Genomic DNA, 19,155 nt, shown 5'->3' on the forward strand with positions numbered 1-19,155 from the left:
CTGCCTTAATAACCACAGATGGTGCCAAAAACGATACCACAGGTGAAGGTGTCGAACCGACATGACTCCCCGGGTATACACTGCCCTCTACCGCACCCAGGTGGTACTGCCGATAAATGCATGATATTAAATTATGACGACCTGCATGCAGTGCACCCTTCTGATGTGTTGTCATGTTGTAACCAGTGTGAATCTTGTTGTTGCGTGCCTGTCTTTGTCTGTTGAAATCCATGCTTTTTAATAAAACGTTCATCAAATACAACCACCGACTGTTTATTTTGTTTCTGTTTCTCCAAGATGGCGACTCGTATTTCTAAGTGAGGCACAATGTGTGTAGGCTATGGTTTGTTACTGTATTAAAGGTGTGATTTTTCCATTGTGTTATCAATTATTATTCGCAATTACCTTTTGAACAAATTCCTATTTTGAAATACCCCTAGCCATAAATAACTTGTAGGCTGGTCTAAAACAATGAATTTCAGTTACTCTAGAAATTGCAATGAGTGAGCTTCAAAGTGTAATAAAATCTGAGGATATGGGCAACCTTTTGTCATCCGCCCAAACGTTTATTCACATTGAGAAAATTATATTACACTGGCCCGGGTTGAACCGGGCAATGTCCTGTCACATCATCGGGCGAAAACTGCGAGGGAGGAGCACCTTTCTCAAATCAAACAGCAATCTGCACCGCTCGGTCATGTTGTCAACAAGGCATCGTCCAAAAACACACATCTTTTTTCCATACAATAAATGTAAGATTTGTCATACTAGTTTTCATCGGGAAGGCAGATAAATCGTTTTTATCAAAAGCAATCACTTTCGCATGTAAAAATACAGAACCCTCTTCATCAATCCACGTGCTTGAAAACGTCACTTTAATTTTCAGCCGACTTCGCCGTCGTCGGCCAGAGCGGGTTACCTGGCTCAGGCCCGGGAGGCAGCCCGGTTCCAAAACGAATGCAATCCCTTTTCACCCGGTTTAAACTCCACACACCGCGGTAACCAAGGCCAGTTAAACGAACCCCCTCATTGTGCTAGCCCTGTGCGCGCTCACACACACACACACACACGTTATCGTAATCGCGCCCCGCCCCACCCGCCCGCGAGTAGACTCTCCAGTCGCTAGCCTCAAACCAACTCTCTCTACTGTATCGATGAAGTTGTTTCAAAGATGGCGGATTTCCTGCCGTCCCGGTCCGTTTTATCTGTGTGTTTTCCAAACTGTCTCCTCACGAGTAACGAGGCAGAACAATTAAGGAAATCTAAAGAAATAGACAAAGGTATTTCGCGGGATAAGCCGTACGTGAAACGGCTGGTGAAGATTCTCCTACTCGGAGCGGGTGAAAGCGGCAAGTCCACTTTCCTGAAGCAGATGCGCATCATCCATGGTCAGGACTTCGATCAAAGGGCCAAAGAAGAGTTCAAGGCCACGATTTTTAGTAATGTAATTAAAGGTAAGGTACTTTTAGGTTGTTCGTTGTACTTTTATATAACGCCACTGTTTAGTTTTTTTGTTGTCCCGGGGCCTTTGTTGACTTATTTGCTCTGTTCAAGAGTTGACGTCTGAGTGGGAAGTAGCCACCCAGCTAGCATGCTAACAGTAGCCGTAACTTGGTATGCTAGCTAGCTATGTGGGGAGGACGGGCGCACTCACATCTGTTTTCTTCGCTAGCCTAGTTAGCTAGCTAACACACACACAGACACACAAAGCTAGAAGAAACGCCCATGTTTATTTGAAACTGTTTCTGTGCACCAGTGGGATTTGAAGAGATGAGGCCATACATACCCGAGCGGGGGGTTTCCCTTTGAGCATGATTCAGTTGTCTGAATATATATATCTCCTGATATCACGCGTATTGTTTGTCCCATGTCAGTATTATTCAGGGGTTGGAAAATAGTATGACAGTTTATCAGCTGTTTTTTTTTTATCAGGCAATGTACCCAGCTAGCAGTAAGCGTTGGCTAACTAATACGCTAGCTAGCTAGCTTTGTTGCTGTAGTTTAACTTATTTATACACTTATTTTAGTGTTTTTAAAAACATGAATCTTGAACAGTCATAGTGAAATAACTTGGTAGCTAGTTTGGAAATCAGAAAGCTTAAAATGGTTTTAATCACAGCGGATATAACTAGATGAAGTATATCCTAACCATCATTGCACATATTTGAGAAAAGTCAGATGCGTGACGTTTTCATGTTATGGGAACCAAGCCGTATACGAGGACTCGGATGGGCATCCTAGGGGATTAAAACGTGGATACGGATAATACACTGTTAAATGTTTAGGGTGGTTACTGAAAAATATAAACGCAACAATTCAATATTTTGCTGAGTTAGTTCATAAAAGATCATCAGTCAATTGAAATAAATTCATTAGGCCCTAATCTATGGATTTCACGACTGGGAATACAGATTCATCTGTTGGTCACAGATGCCTTAAAAAAATGGGCCTCAGGAATTCGTCACGGTATCTCTGTGCATTCAAATTGCCATCTGTAAAATGCAATTGTGTTCTTTGTCCGGTAGCTTATGCCTGCCCATACCATAACCCCACCACCACCATGGGCACTCTGTTCAAAACGCTGACATCAGCAAACTGCTCGCCCACACGACACCATGCATGTGGTCTGCGATTGTGAGGCAGGGATGGACATACGGCCCCCCAAAAATTAAATGATGTAGGCGGCTTATGGTAGAGAAATTAACATTCAATTATTGGAAAAGAAGACGTGCTCACTAACAGGGGTGTAAACAAATTTGTGCACAACATTCGAGAGAAATAAGCTTTTTTGTGCGTATGGAACATTTCTGGGATCTTTTATTTCCGCTCATGAAACATGGGACCAACACTTTACATGTTGAGTTTATATTTTTGTTCAGTGTATAATGTGTGAATGTATGTAGCTATAGAAACCAGAGGTGGCTGGTGGGAGAAGCTGTAGGAGGACCAGGCTCATTGGAATGGAACAGAGTCAAATCTGTGGTTTCCATATGTTTCATACCGTTCCATTTATTCCAGCCATTACAATGAGCCCGTCCTCCTATAGCTCCTCCCACCAGCCTCCTCTGATAGAAATCTCGGGAATCCGAACGTTTCTTCAAACCTGCACTATAAAGGTGTTTACACATGAGCAGCACTAAACGGCAGTTGAGCCGCAAAATAAAATCTGTCTACCGTGTAGAGACGAGCGGTCCCGGTTGTTGTCAGCTTGAATATTGTCATTAAAATGTTGTTTTTGATTGGTTGGCAAGATGAACTCTGTGCATTGGTCGACCACGTGCTACGGCCGCTCAAGACTTCAGCTAATTTAATCTTCTGGTGCTGAGCCAGCAGTGCTGCCGCTGCTCACGGGGACGAGCACCACGAACCACTTGCCACTTCCGTTTTGGCACCCGCCGCCCTACTCTTATTGAAGTCTATGAGACCTTTTGCCGGTCGCCACGACCTGCCTGTAAGCGTGGTAACAGCATGCAAGACACGCTTCCACGTGGCCTACCACTGTCGATCACATCATATAGGCACCGGTTTCAGACCGTTTCCATACAGATATCCACACATTATACAATCAGGACCGACGGACAAGGAATCACCGATTATTGATAAACCTTCAGTAACAGGATTTTCGTAAAAAAAAAAAAAAAATTACGTCCTCTTAAAAATGTGGCAGTTGTTTTTTTGGCCTCAGCATTTTAACCTCCTACGTCCTTTATAGGGCAACTGGAAACCGTGTTGTTTTGAGGCGGCGATACGATGTGATCGCTCGTATTCCAATTGTTTCTATTCACCCAGACAGTCTGTCAAACTTGCTGGCTAGATCAATTGGCTACTTTGTGTCTTACCTAGCTAGCTATTTGTTATTTTACTGTAAATAATATTTACTTGTCAGACCCCTCCCCTGAATGTTGAGTGTTTAGTTGAAAGTTCAACTAAAGGATTTCGGTCACGTTTTGGTAGACTGGGGCATTAGGCCTAGCTGTATGAGAGAGAGAGAGAGAGAGAGAGAGAGAGAGAGAGAGAGAGAGAGAGAGAGAGAGAGAGAGAGAGAGAGAGAGAGAGAGAGAGAGAGAGAGAGAGAGAGAGAGAGAGAGAGAGAGAGAGAGAGAGAGAGAGAGAGAGAGAGAGAGAGAGAGAGAGAGAGAGAGAGAGAGAGAGAGAGAGAGAGAGAGAGAGAGAGAGAGAGAGAGAGAGAGAGAGAGAGAGAGAGAGAGAGAGAGAGAGAGAGAGAGAGAGAGAGAGAGAGAGAGAGAGAGAGAGAGAGAGCATATGAAAGGGGTGTTTCTGCCTCCAACTTGCGTGGTCATACCAGGTCTGGTAGTCGTGACAACCCAGCCCTGCACACACTAGTCAATGATATTACCAGAGATGTACAGCAATACTACAGTCCGATAACTCCTGTTATGCAAACAAACATCTTTTATGGGGGTGAAACCACTCTGGGTGGTTCCCCCCCCCCCCTACTAGTTGGCTACTTTGTTCATTACGCAGACTCATTTAGGTTTCCTGGTACACACTGGTTTGTTAGTGTAGCAATTCATAAATTAATTGTCAACTATACAATTATAGTCATTGTGTTGTTGTTTTTTTTTTTGGTCAACTTTTCCTTTGTGAGTCGTTGAGCACAATGAAGCTATTTATCTTAGATCTGTCGTACGTAGACTAAACTCTTCCATTTAATGTCTTCTTGTTGACGCACCGTTTCTCAGAACTCCTATTAAAGAACTATGTTGAATCATTGTGTTAATTTTAGATGGGTACTTTACTGTTATTTAATCATCAGACATGGAGGATGTCCCCGGTAGCTCTGTCTGTCTGTCTGTGTGGGTGGGTGCAGGGGGTTCCCAGCCTCACACCATGATGTCATATCCTTACTGTGAAATGCATGAATGGGGGGGAAATGTATACACACACAGACAGATGGATGATTGGCTGTGGGTGATTGGCTAAGCCCGGGCAGGATCCCCAATGAGGAACGCTGTGTTTTGTCTTCTATGTGACAGATGAATGGTGGGAGTCCTGAGGTTCGTCCCAAATGGCTCCCTATACACTGCACTAACGTTTTGGCCTGCGCCCTATGGACCCTGGTATAAAGTAGTGCACCATTTGGGGGACGAAGCCCCCCGATGACGCTGCTCTGTTCTCGTCTTCAGCGTCCCTCAGACAGGAAATATAGATGTAGCCTATAGACCTGGTGGTGAAAGGCCTGTGTTTAGGGACTTTATCTCATCTGTCTTCTATTTGTAAACAAAGGGCCTTGGCTCATCATGTTATGATTTAAATTCCTTAATCCACCTCTAAATCTCCCTTCTGCTAAATCTCCCCCCGTTAAGTCTTCAGTTCTGACCTGATGGGGGTGGGTGCGTGTGTTTGTTTTAGCTAAATAAATGGTTTGTCCCTGTCTCCTAAATCTTGTTGTACTTATTTACATTCTACAGGCCTGTTTATCTGGACTGTATTTTATCCCTAAGAAGTGATACGATCTACCCCCCCCCCCCCCCCCCCCCCCCCCCCCTTGTCTCTCTGGAAGAACAGCCTAGTGCATGTCTGGATAGTATAGCCTAAGTCTAGATGTGGTACCCTGTTCCCTAGATAGTGCACTGCTTTTTTACTTGGGCCCATAGGGGGGTCTGGTCAGAAGTAGTGCACTATATGGGGGATAGGGTGTCATGTGAGCCAACAGGCGTTGTGTAGCATTAATGACAGTGACATAAAAAATGTCCAGCCGACTCGTGAGGAGCTAGCAGGGGCCTCGGGTGTTGCACTTCCTCTTGTGATGTCATAGATGGATGGACGGGTGGTGTTGGATCTAGGCTGAACTCTCCCAGCGTGAGTCAACTCTTTCAGTTATTAAACAGAGATGTTAGAACAACTTTATTTTAAAGCCTCTGGGGTCTCAGTGCTGATCTAGGATCAGATACCCCCTGTGTTATTCATTGATCTAATAGGCAGAACTGATCCTAGACCAGCAATGTCTCCTACTCTGAGATGCTTTGTGAGTATGTGCTATGAACACCTGTTCAGTCTAGGGCAGGGTTGCCTAACCCTCTTCCTGAGGATCTACTGTCCTGTAGGTTTTTAGTCTAACCCTAAATTAGCATATCTGATTCAGCTAGTTAAGGTCTTTTTGAGCATCTAATTAGTAGAATCAGGTGTGTTTAAATTAGGGTTGGACTGAAAACCTACAAGACTGAAAACCCACAGATCTCCAGGAAGACCCACAGGCCGGTAGACCCACATGCCGGTAGATCTCATGGAAGAGAGTTGGGCTGAAAACCCACAGGCCGGTAGATCTCATGGAAGAGAGTTGGGCTGAAAACCCACAGGCCGGTAGATCTCATGGAAGAGAGTTGTGGAAACCCTGGTCTACGGTCTTTGGGTTTGATAGAACAGGTTGATTTCCAGGAGTCAATCTGTTTAGTCCTTTCTGAATAACTGGCTGATGCCTCTGAGTCCCCAATGCCACCCTATTCCTTACGTAGTGCACTATGTTTGAGCAGAGCCCTGTGTGCCAAAGTCAAAGACTTGATGGTTAGTTGTCTAATTGAATTCAATGTGGCAGTTTAGGGCCCAAGGAGAGAGGAGGTTAGGGAATCGGGTTCCATTTGAGACAGTGCTCTGATCCACAGGGTCTGCTGCCTTGTCTCGGCCCTCTGCTCCGAGCCACAGGGTCTGCTGCCTTGTCTCGGCCCTCTGCTCCGAGCCACAGGGTCTGCTGCCTTGTCTCGGCCCTCTGCTCCGAGCCACAGGGTCTGCTGCCTTGTCTCGGCCCTCTGCTCCGAGCCACAGGGTCTGCTGCCTTGTCTCGGCCCTCTGCTCCGAGCCACAGGGTCTGCTGCCTTGTCTCGGCCCTCTGCTCCGAGCCACAGGGTCTGCTGCCTTGTCTCGGCCCTCTGCTCCGAGCCACAGGGTTTGCTGCCTTGTCTCAGCCCTCTGCTCTGATCCACAGAGTCTGCTGCCTTGTCTCAGCCCTCTGCTCTGAGCCACAGGGGCTGCTGCCTTGTCTCAGCCCTCTGCTCTGAGCCACAGGGGCTGCTGCCTTGTCTCAGCCCTCTGCTCTGAGCCACAGGGGCTGCTGCCTTGTCTCAGCCCTCTGCTCTGAGCCACAGGGGCTGCTGCCTTGTCTCAGCCCTCTGCTCTGAGCCACAGGGGCTGCTGCCTTGTCTCAGCCCTCTGCTCTGATCCACAGAGTCTGCTGCCTTGTCTCAGCCCTCTGCTCTGAGCCAGAGTCTGCTGCCTTGTCTCAGCCCTCTGCTCTGAGCCACAGAGTCTGCTGCCTTGTCTCAGCCCTCTGCTCTGAGCCACAGAGTCTGCTGCCTTGTCTCAGCCCTCTGCTCTGAGCCACAGAGTCTGCTGCCTTGTCTCAGCCCTCTGCTCTGAGCCACAGAGTCTGCTGCCTTGTCTCAGCCCTCTGCTCTGAGCCACAGAGTCTGCTGCCTTGTCTCAGCCCTCTGCTCTGAGCCACAGGGGCTGCTGCCTTGTCTCAGCCCTCTGCTCTGAGCCACAGAGTCTGCTGCCTTGTCTCAGCATGTTGTTTGTATCCTGTTTACCCTCCCGCAGCCTCTTAATGACTACTGCGCTAGGAGACTGACTGTATGTGTGTGACGCTGTGCCTGTTCGGCTCTAAGGGACTCCAGAAAGGAAGTGTGTTTCCGACTCTTATAGAACATTGGGATTGTTTCTTTACAGCAAACTGGTACATCGTTCTGTGTCGTGTAGAGATAGAACAATGTCGGTTGGCATTCTACACAACATTGAATAACTGCTGTGTGCCAGCCAGGAGAAACCCTCTGTGTACCCCACAGAGCCACTGCTCCTTTACTTCCTCTGCAGCCAAGTGTTCCTGCTGGGTCAGGGCTTGTTCTGGTATGGATGTGGCGGTGACGAAAGAGCCTCGGCAGGCGCTGACGAAAGAGCCTCGGTGGTGTTTGTTAGCCGCTATCTCTAGAGGTCAAAGGTCATTTGAAAACAATGACTGGAGATTGCATCAACGGAAATACTCAGAATTCCACTGATGTGAAACGGTACAACACACCTCCTGTCCTTAGTGTCAACCGCTCAGGTGATCACTTCCTGTGTGTGTGTGGTATATTTTGTGTGTGTGGCATGTTTTGTGTGTGTGTAATATAGTTTGTGTGTATAATAACATCATTACTTCAATCATTAGGAAACAGTCTACCAAGAAACCTCAGCCCCTAAACATAAGTACCTATTCAGTGTTTTCATGTTGTCAGCTGGCTGTTTCTGGTACCCCGTCTAGCAGAATCTGGGGAGAACACGGTCTGACTTCCAGGGATGGGAGTAAAATAGATACATTAGAGTATCCAATTTATTATTTTTGACGATATTATATATCGATTCAAATGCTTTTAGTTTCTAGGGAGCTAACGTTAGCTACTAGGTAGCTATCGTGATGCATATCGTATCATGGTGAGTCGTGATGCATATAGAATCGCGATACATATTGTATCATGGTGAGTCGTGATGCATATAGAATCGCCATACTATGGTGCCGATACAATATGTATCTTGGTAATATCATATCCCGCCAGTCCCCAGCCTGTCCGGCTTGACATCAACAACATCAACATCAACAACAACACAAGCCTTTTGAATAGGTTGATGTTTGACCTCGTCTGAAAGACCTGCTCGTCTTTTACCTATTGGAAGTCTCTTCAGACCCTCATTTGACTGATTGATCCCCAGAGAGTTATTTGATTGGTGCATTTATAATCCCCCTTTAATAATTAGTCATCAATGAACTTGAATGTCCCTGTCATTCTGTCTCTGTAGCTCCTTCTGTCTTTTATGTGTGTGTGTGTGTGTGTGTGTGTGCGCGCTCTCAAAGAAATGACAGTTGAATCTCTGCAGAGAAAGGAACTAAACAGTGATAAGACTGTGGAAGGAGGAAGCTATTATTACCCACAAGCCCCGTGCTCTTCCTCCCAGAGAGGCTCTCTGTTCTGGCCTCCGAAACCCTTAGCTGAGTTTTTCTGCATTAATGTTTGATGGCTCATTAGCATCGTGGCTGTTTTTCTATGGACGTAGGCTATTGATTGTTAGCATCGTGGCTAATGTTTTTCTATGAACGTAGGCTATTGATTGTTAGCATCGTGGCTAATGTTTTTCTATGGACGTAGGCTATTGATCGTTAGCATCGTGGCTGTTTTTCTATGGTCGTAGGCTATTGATCGTTAGCATCGGGGCCTAATGCGTGCGTGCGATGGATGTTTTGCCATTGATCTATTGATCCTATCCTTCATTATTACATCAACAGCCCAAGCCGTGTGTGAGAGAGAGAGCCCCTGGAATACAGCCCTGTTTAGTGTAGAGAGCACCTGGAAAACAGCCCTGTTTAGTGAGAGAGAGCACCTGGAAAACAGCCCTGTTTAGTGAGTGAGAGAGAGCCCCTGGAAAACAGCCCTGTTTAGTGAGTGAGAGAGAGCCCCTGGAAAACAGCCCTGTTTAGTGAGTGTGAGAGAGAGCCCCTGGAATACAGCCCTGTTTAGTGAGTGAGTGAGTGAGTGAGTGAGTGAGTGGGAAAAAAAAGAGCAAGCCCTGTAATTATACTACTCCTTATCAGTGGTCTGTAGCTGGCAGCCAGTCTAATTATACTACTCCTTATCAGTGGTCTGTAGCTGGCAGCCAGTCTAATTATACTACTCCTTATCAGTGGTCTGTAGCTGGCAGCCAGTCTAATTATACTACTCCTTATCAGTGGTCTGTAGCTGGCAGCCAGTCTAATTATACTACTCCTTATCAGTGGTCTGTAGCTGGCAGCCAGTCTAATTATACTACTCCTTATCAGTGGTCTGTAGCTGGCAGCCAGTCTAATTATACTACTCCTTATTAGTGGTCTGTAGCTGGCAGCCAGTCTAATTATACTACTCCTTATTAGTGGTCTGTAGCTGGCAGCCAGTCTAATTATACTACTCCTTATTAGTGGTCTGTAGCTGGCAGCCAGTCTAATTATACTACTCCTTATCAGTGGTCTGTAGCTGGCAGTCAGTCTAATTATACTACTCCTTATCAGTGGTCTGTAGCTGGCAGCCAGTCTAATTATACTACTCCTTATCGGTGGTCTGTAGCTGGCAGCCAGTCTAATTATACTACTCCTTATCGGTGGTCTGTAGCTGGCAGCCAGTCTAATTATACTACTCCTTATTAGTGGTCTGTAGCTGGCAGCCAGTCTAATTATACTACTCCTTATTAGTGGTCTGTAGCTGGCAGCCAGTCTAATTATACTACTCCTTATTAGTGGTCTGTAGCTGGCAGCTAGTCTAATTATACTACTCCTTATTAGTGGTCTGTAGCTGGCAGCTAGTCTAATTATACTACTCCTTATTAGTGGTCTGTAGCTGGCAGCCAGTCTAATTATACTACTCCTTATTAGTGGTCTGTAGCTGGCAGCCAGTCTAATTATACTACTCCTTATTAGTGGTCTGTAGCTGGCAGCCAGTCTAATTATACTACTCCTTATTAGTGGTCTGTAGCTGGCAGCTAGTCTAATTATACTACTCCTTATTAGTGGTCTGTAGCTGGCAGCTAGTCTAATTATACTACTCCTTATTAGTGGTCTGTAGCTGGCAGCCAGTCTAATTATACTACTCCTTATTAGTGGTCTGTAGCTGGCAGCCAGTCTAATTAAACTACTTATCAGTGCCTTTAGTCCTTCTCTGTTTATCACTACTGTCAGTTAACACAATGTTAAAACCTCTATGGCTGTAGTAGTAGTCCCTGTACTGTGCTTGTTGTTCATCCAAAATTACACCCTATTCTCTTTATAGTGCACTACTTTAGACCTGGGCCCTGTGTGTATATGACTCCTTACTGTAGAGTGGTATAACCAGAGAGAGGCTCTGCTCTCTCTCTCTCTCTCTCTGTACCTGGCATTTGGAGACGTTACAGAGCCCCATCCTGGTTGGCACCAAACGTCCCTTGAAGACAATAACATTCTGTCATAGAACCTTTGGCAACATGGTGGCCGTTTTTGAAATTCTAAACCTCAAACCAAGTTTATCAAACTCCATAGAAATAAACTTCCAACTCGATACGATATCTATGGGCCTCCTCCCGTAGACCTGCCTTGACTCAGTTTGTCAGGTCTGGGTGACTCGGCTATCCATTTCAGCCCTGTTTTCACTTTTGACTTCAACAACACTGACTTTGATGGACTCTTAGTCTCAGCAGGACATGAACTGGTCTGTCTGGTTCCTAGTATCTCCCCAGAGAGAGAGAGGCCAAGGCCAGGTCAAGGAGGGTAGTCGACCCAGGTTAGACTGTCAGAGCTGTCTGTCTCAGGATGTGTGTGTGTGTGTTTGACAGAGAGGAGAAAGGAAGGGGAGGAGGGCCCCACCTCTCACCACAGGAACCACACACCACCTCCATCACCACCAGTTGGTGTTACGCACACACTCTTGGTCACCACACCACCTCCATCACCACCAGTTGGTGTCACGCACACACTCTGGTCTCCACACCACCTCCATCACCACCAGTTGGTGTCACGCACACACTCTGGTCACCACACCACCTCCATCACCACCAGTTGGTGTCACGCACACACTCTGGTCACCACACCACCTCCATCACTACCAGTTGGTGTCACGCACACACTCTGGTCAGTGACACTGACACATCCCTGCAGACTTCACGTGGACCAGCCCATGTCAACAGCAGCTGGTTTTATATTTACATGTCTTTAAATGTAACCTTTATTTAACTAGGCAAGTTAAGAACAATTTCTTATTTGCATTGTTGGCCTACCGGGGAACAGTGGATTAACTGCCTTGTTCGGGGGCAGAACGACCTTGTCAGCTCTGGGATTTGATCCATCAACCTTTTGGTATCTGGCCCAACGCTCTAACCACTAGGCTACCTGCCGCCCCCCTAACCACTAGGCTACCTGCCGCCCCTCTAACAACTAGGCTACCTGCCGCCCCTCTAACCACTAGGCTACCTGCCGCCCCTCTAACCACTAGGCTACCTGCCGCCCCTCTAACCACTAGGCTACCTGCCGCCCCTCTAACCACTAGGCTACCTGCCGCCCCTCTAACCACTAGGCTACCTGCCGCCCCTCTAACCACTAGGCTACCTGCCGCCCCTCTAACCACTAGGCTACCTGCCGCCCCTCTAACCACTAGGCTACCTGCCGCCCCTCTAACCACTAGGCTACCTGCCGCCCCTCTAACCACTAGGCTACCCGCCGCCCCTCTAACCACTAGGCTACCTGCCGCCCCTCTAACCACTAGGCTACCTGCCGCCCCTCTAACCACTAGGCTACCTGCCGCCCCTCTAAACCACTAGGCTACCTGCCGCCCCTCTAAACCACTAGGCTACCTGCCGCCCCTCTAACCACTAGGCTACCTGCCGCCCCTCTAACCACTAGGCTACCTGCCGCCCCTCTAACCACTAGGCTACCTGCCGCCCCTCTAACCACTAGACTACTTGCCGCCCCTCTAACCACTAGGCTATCTGCTCTAACCACTAGGCTACCTGCTCTAACCACTAGGCTACCTGCTCTAACCACTAGGCTACCTGCTCTAACCACTAGGCTACCTGCTCTAACCACTAGGCTACCTGCTCTAACCACTAGGCTACCTGCCACCCCTCTAACCACTAGGCTACCTGCCACCCCTCTAACCACTAGGCTACCTGCTCTAACCACTAGGCTACCTGCTCTAACCACTAGGCTACCTGCTCTAACCACTAGGCTACCTGCCACCCCTCTAACCACTAGGCTACCTGCTCTAACCACTAGGCTACCTGCCACCCCGGGTTAAGCCATAACGTCACCAGTGTAGGGGTGAGCTGGCTGTGTGTTTCAGGTGGACCAACAGCCCTGTTTTATATACCAGAGAAACAGTGGAACCCAATTACACCCCTAAAGTCACTCCCAAATGGCACCCTATTCACTAGTGGTTAGAGCGTTGGGCTACTTGCCGGAAGGTTGTAAGTTCAAACCCCCGAGCTGACAAGGTACAAATCTGTCGTTCTGCCCCTGAACAGGCAGTTAACCCACTGTTCCTAGGCCGTCATTAAAAATTAGAATGTGTTCTTAACCGACTTGCCTGGTTAAATAAAGGTCAAATAAAAAATATAAATAAATTAAGTGAAGTACCATTGGTCTCTGGTCAAAAGTAGTGCTGTATATAGGGAATAGGGCACTGTTTGGGACACGTCTGTCTGTCTGGAGGACTACTGTGGTGTGTTTGTATTACTGTCGTCGTGGGTACCGGAATTCCACTGAAGTCCCCACAAGGATATTAAAACAAGGAAGTCTCGCCCTCTCGGGGACATATATTTCCCAGGTCCCCACAAGGATAAAGGCTATGTTAGGGTTAGGACTTGGAATGGGAAAGACTGTTGTGTCCCCACAAGGATAAAGGCTATGTTAGGGTTAGGAGTTGGAATGGGAAAGACTGTTGTCCCCACAAGGATAAAGGCTATGTTAGGGTTAGGACTTGGAATGGGAAAGACTGTTGTCCCCACAAGGATAAAGGCTATGTTAGGGTTAGGACTTGGAATGGGAAAGACTGTTGTCCCCACAAGGATAAAGGCTATGTTAGGGTTAGGAGTTGGAATGGGAAAGACTGTTGTCCCCACAAGGATAAAGGCCATGTTAGGGTTAGGAGTTGGAATGGGGAAGACTGTTGTGTCCCCACAAGGATAAAGGCCATGTTAGGGTTAGGAGTTGGAATGGGAAAGACTGTTGTCCCCACAAGGATAAAGGCTATGTTAGGGTTAGGAGTTGGAATGGGGAAAGACTGTTGTCCCCACAAGGATAAAGGCCATGTTAGGGTTAGGAGTTGGAATGGGAAAGACTGTTGTCCCCACAAGGATAAAGGCCATGTTAGGGTTAGGAGTTGGAATGGGAAAGACTGTTGTCCCCACAAGGACACGTGTACTGTACTGTGAGTGCTTGTGCCTAAAACTATTTGAGAGTGTTCTTGCACTACAGAAGAAACGGGTTTGTATGTGTGACTGTATACCTCGCTCTGTCTCCCCCTTGGTTCTCGGTCCCTCTTGGCCCGTCTCGGTGTCGCTCGCTCTGTCTCGGTCCCCCTCGGTCTCGCTCCCCCCCCCCCCCCCCCCGGTCTCGTTCCTCTCGCTCGGTCTCGCTCCTCCTCGGTCTCTCAGTCTCGCTCCCCCTCAGTGTCGCTCGCTCCCCTCTCGGTCTCGCTCCCCTCTCGGTCTCGCTCCCCTCTCGGTCTCGCTCCCCTCTCGGTCTCGCTCCCCTCTCGGTCTCGCTCCCCTCTCGGTCTCGCTCCCTCTCGGTCTCGCTCCCTCTCGGTCTCGCTCCCCTCTCGGTCTCGCTCCCCTCTCGGTCTCGCTCCCCTCTCGGTCTCGCTCCCCTCTCGGTCTCGCTCCCGTCTCGGTCTCGCCTGGTCTCTCGGAATCGCTCCCTCTCGGTCTCGCCTGGTCTCTCGGTCTCGCTCCCTCTCGGTCTCGCCTGGTCTCTCTGAATCGCTCCCTCTCGGTCTCGCCTGGTCTCTCGGTCTCGCTCCCTCTAGGTCTCGCCTGGTCTCTCGGTCTTGCTCCCTCTCGGTCTCGCTCCCCTCCCCCTGGTCTCTCGGTCTCGCCCCCCCCTCCCGGTCTCTCCCGCTCGCTCCCCTGGTCTCTCCATCTCTCCCCCTCGGTCTCCCTCCACCCCCCCTCGGTCTCTAGGGGTGTTGGTGGAAGTATGACCCTCTACTTAATCTACTTCATGCCTAGTCATTAGCTCAGTTGGCTAACACAGTCTCTCCCTCCCAGGGGTGCGTGTGTTGGTGGATGCCAGAGAAAAGCTCCACATCCCGTGGGGAGAGGCGTCCAACCAGAGGCACGGAGAGACCATGATGGCGTTTGACACGAGGTCGGCCAGGATGGCCCACGGCATGGTGGAGACCAAGGTCTTCCTGCAGTACCTGCCCTCCATCCAGGCCCTGTGGGCCGACACGGGCATCCAGGACGCCTACGACAGACGCAGGGAGTTCCAACTGGTGAGGACACACCTAGAGAAACACACACATGGATAGAGACGCGTGAGAGAGATACACACACACACACACACACACACACACACACACACACACACGAAGGGGCTTGCACACACATACACACACATACAACCAACAAAGGGGCTTGCAGCTGGAATGATGAGCACAGAGTAATTGAGTGTTGGACTCGGCCTGTCGATGTCTTTTCTGTTGCTCACCCCCCCTCTCCTCTCTCTCGGTGGTCTTAGTGTTGGCTTGTAAAAGCAGTGTGTCGGTCTCTTGTTGATGATCAATAGCTGTACTGAGGACTGAGCAGGGGGTTCTCCAGACTGGAACTGATGCTCTTTTTATTCTGTAAACTACCATCACTCATTCAGTTTATGCACAGTCCCTCACCCCCCTGTCTCTTATCATGATTAAACATAGAGCAGACAGTCACCAAGCCTCCTCCAGCTCCAGTCCCTCATCCCCCTCTCTCTTATCATGATTAAACATAGAGCAGACAGTCACCAAGCCTCCTCCAGCTCCAGTCCCTCACCCCCCTCTCTCTTATCATGATTAAACCTAGAGCAGACAGTCACCAAGCCTCCTCCAGCTCCAGTCCCTCATCCCCCTGTCTCTTATCATGATTAAACATAGAGCAGACAGTCACCAAGCCTCCTCCAGCTCCAGTCCCTCATCCCCCTGTCTCTTATCATGATTAAACATAGAGCAGACAGTCACCAAGCCTCCTCCAGCTCCAGTCCCTCATCCCCCCCTCTCTCTTATCATGATTAAACATAGAGCAGACAGTCACCAAGCCTCCTCCAGCTCCAGTCCCTCATCCCCCTCTCTCTTATCATGATTAAACATAGAGCAGACAGTCACCAAGCCTCCTCCAGCTCCAGTCCCTCACCCCCCTGTCTCTTATCATGATTAAACAGAGCAGACAGTCACCAAGCCTCCTCCAGCTCCAGTCCCTCATCCCCCCCTCTCTCTTATCATGATTAAACATAGAGCAGACAGTCACCAAGCCTCCTCCAGCTCCAGTCCCTCATCCCCCTCTCTCTTATCATGATTAAACCTAGAGCAGACAGTCACCAAGCCTCCTCCAGCTCCAGTCCCTCATCCCCCTGTCTCTTATCATGATTAAACATAGAGCAGACAGTCACCAAGCCTCCTCCAGCTCCAGTCCCTCATCCCCCTCTCTCTTATCATGATTAAACCTAGAGCAGACAGTCACCAAGCCTCCTCCTGCTCCAGTCCCTCATCCCCCTCTCTCTCTTATCATGATTAAACATAGAGCAGACAGTCACCAAGCCTCCTCCAGTTCCAGTCCCTCATCCCCCCCCTCTCTCTCATCATAATTAAACATAGAGCAGACAGAGTCAACACACACACTGTTAAAGGACTAGTCATGCCATTAAAAAGCAAGACTACGGTTTGCAACTACACATGGGGACAAAGATCGTACTTTTTGGAGAAATGTCCTCTGGTCAGATGAAACAAAAATAGGACTGTTTGGCCATAATGACCATCGTTATGTTTGGAGGAAAAGGGGGAAGGAGGCTTGCAAGCCGAAGAACATCATCCCAATCGTGAAGCACGGGGGTGGCAGCATCATGTTGTGGGGATGCTTTGCTGCAGGAGGGACTGGTGCACTTCATAAAATAGACGACATCATGAGGCAGGAAAATTATGTGGATATATTGAAGCAACATCTCAAGACATCAGTCGGGAAGTTAAAGCTTTGTCGCAAATGGGTCTTCCAAATGGACAATGACCCCAAACATACTTCCAAAGTTGTGGAAAAATGTTCTAAGGACAACAAAGTCCTGACCTCAATCCTATAGAAAATGTGTGGGCAGAACTGAAAAAACGTGTGTGAGCACGGAAGCCTACGAATCTGACTCAGTTACACCAGCTCTGTCAGGAGGAATGGGCCAAAATTCACCCAACTTATTGTGGGAAGCTTGTGGAAGGCTACCCGAAACGTTTGACCCAAGTTAAATATTTTAAAGATAATGCTACCAAATATTGGGTTTGTAAAGTTCTGACCCACAGGGAATGTGATGAAAGAAATAAAAGCTGAAGTAAATCTTCCTCTCTACTATCATTCTGACATTTCACATTCTTAAAATAAAGTGGTGATCCTAACTGACCTCAGACAGGGAATTTTTTTGTCAGGAATTGTGGAAAAACGGAGTTTAAATATATTTGGCTAAGGTGTATGTAAACTTCCGCCTTCAACTGTATACATTCACTTCAAGTGGCCAGTGTAGAAATCCACCCCACTACTCTGATGGTGCATACAGATGAACACGCTCCAACCAGCTGACTCACTGAAGCTACTTTGTCACTGTTTGTCTCTGGAAGATTTTCTGCTGTAAAATCTCTTATGAAGGAACACCTATACCAAGAAGTCAGGAAATAAGACATTCTGTTTACTAATATTCAACTGAGCCATTTGAAACCAGTTTGTGTGAGGTGTACTTCCTGATTCCTGCTAAACCCACAACTGATTCCCTGGTGATGTTTTTTACCATGGGTTCTAAAGGGGTTTCTGCTAGTCTGTCTGTTAGCTGTCCTCTGCCAACTCACTCATCCCAGGGAGGCTGTCATCTGAGACCGGGGTGTGACAGAACCGCAGCACGCCATACTCCCTCCCAGTTCTGCTAATACGCACTCTCACTTCCCCAAAGCCGACACAGAATGGACACTCCGTTCACCATTAAGAGGAGGGTTAACATTTTAGAGAGGCTCAAAGTTGAGTCCGAATTTACGTTGCGTTTGATTCTTAGGGCTGTTTGTGGTCTGTTTATCAAATAAATGCATCACGTTTATATTGTGTATGGTAATATACAATATTATTATTAAAATATTATACCTTATTTTTGTCGTTTAATCTTAAAGTGGAATCATTTATTTAAAACAAAGAGTTTAATGGCGCTGGAGGGGATAGCAGACATTTTACAGGCTAATGACCAATGGTGCTTTTTATTTTTTTTTTAATGTCTTACTTTTTAACTCTGCACTGGTGGGAAAATTGTTCGTAAGAAAGCATTTCACGGTAAAGTTCACATCTGGTGTATTCTGAGCATTAAAATTTGATTTGAAAACAGACTGCATCTACTGCCCTTAAACCACTACTAATGGCTTCTGAGCTTGCTGCTCGCACACACACACACACACACACACACACACACACTATCAGTGTTTGTGTGTGGAGAAAATGCTAACTCACACACAAATCAAGTCAACCATAGAAAATGAAAACAATGCCCTTTCCCTCCCTCCCTCCCTCCCTCCCTCCCCTCCCTCTCCTTAGTCTCCGATGTAGAATGGAGCAGAGAGGAAAGGAATCAACTGTTGCAGAAAAGGAAGGGAGGGTGAGAGAGAGAGATCTGGGACCACACCAAAGCTTTTAATGTTCATATGTAGTATACATTCTCACAACAACGACATAGTCATATCTATTCTATACACTCTGCTTCTAACTCTGTTGCCCTGCGTTGATTGGACCCTCAACAGATCCCATGTCAATGAGGGCGTGGCTTGTAACAGAACACTATAAAGCCTTCGGTGGAGAGGAGAACAGGTCTGAGGCTGTGGATTAGGATTATGCAACACCTAGGATAGGGAAGAGAGGGGCGGGGGGGGATAGGGAAGAGGGGGGCGGGGGGGATAGGGAAGAGAGGGGCGGGGGGGGGATAGGGAAGAGGGGGCGGGGGGGGGATAGGGAAGAGGGGGCGGGGGGGGATAGGGAAGAGGGGGCGGGGGGGATAGGGAAGAGGGGGGCGGGGGGGGATAGGGAAGAGGGGGGCGGGGGGGATAGGGAAGAGAGGGGCGGGGGGGGTAGGGAAGAGAGGGGCGGGGGGGATTGGGGTGAAAGGAGCGGGGGGGATTGGGGTGAAAGGGAATAAGGGCTGGGGAATGTTTACTTAAAGCATCAAGATCAAGTCCTGTTCTGCAGACAGCATGTCTGCAGCGAGAGGCTTAATACGTGTGTGTGTGTGTGTGTGTGTGTGTGTGTGATAGAGAGGTTGTGAAAGCAGGAAGCCTGACATGTTTGGCACTCGGGACACGTGCTCCCTGGATTGCAGCACACAAAGGGGTTTTGTTTAGTTTCTCTCTCCCTCGTTCTTTCTCTCCTTCACCCTCCTGCTCTCTACGTAGTGGTGGTGGTGGTACCAGGGATAAGTGG

The 19,155-nt window shown here is 48.2% G+C and overlaps 1 protein-coding gene across 1 annotated transcript in view; it reads left to right on the top strand.

Moving 5' to 3' along the window:
- Window positions 1-1,132: 1,132 nt before the first annotated feature.
- LOC139421651 (guanine nucleotide-binding protein subunit alpha-13) overlaps window positions 1,133-19,155 on the top strand; it is a 34,548-nt gene continuing 16,525 nt past the window's right edge. Inside the window, exons 1-2 of the mRNA XM_071172737.1 lie at window positions 1,133-1,454; window positions 14,749-14,975. Of these exons, the coding sequence (XP_071028838.1) occupies window positions 1,172-1,454; window positions 14,749-14,975 (510 nt within the window). The 5' untranslated portion in view covers window positions 1,133-1,171. The remainder of the gene's footprint in view (window positions 1,455-14,748; window positions 14,976-19,155) is intronic.

Source organism: Oncorhynchus clarkii, chromosome 12 (assembly GCF_045791955.1).
Source record: "Oncorhynchus clarkii lewisi isolate Uvic-CL-2024 chromosome 12, UVic_Ocla_1.0, whole genome shotgun sequence".
NCBI lineage: Eukaryota > Metazoa > Chordata > Actinopteri > Salmoniformes > Salmonidae > Oncorhynchus > Oncorhynchus clarkii.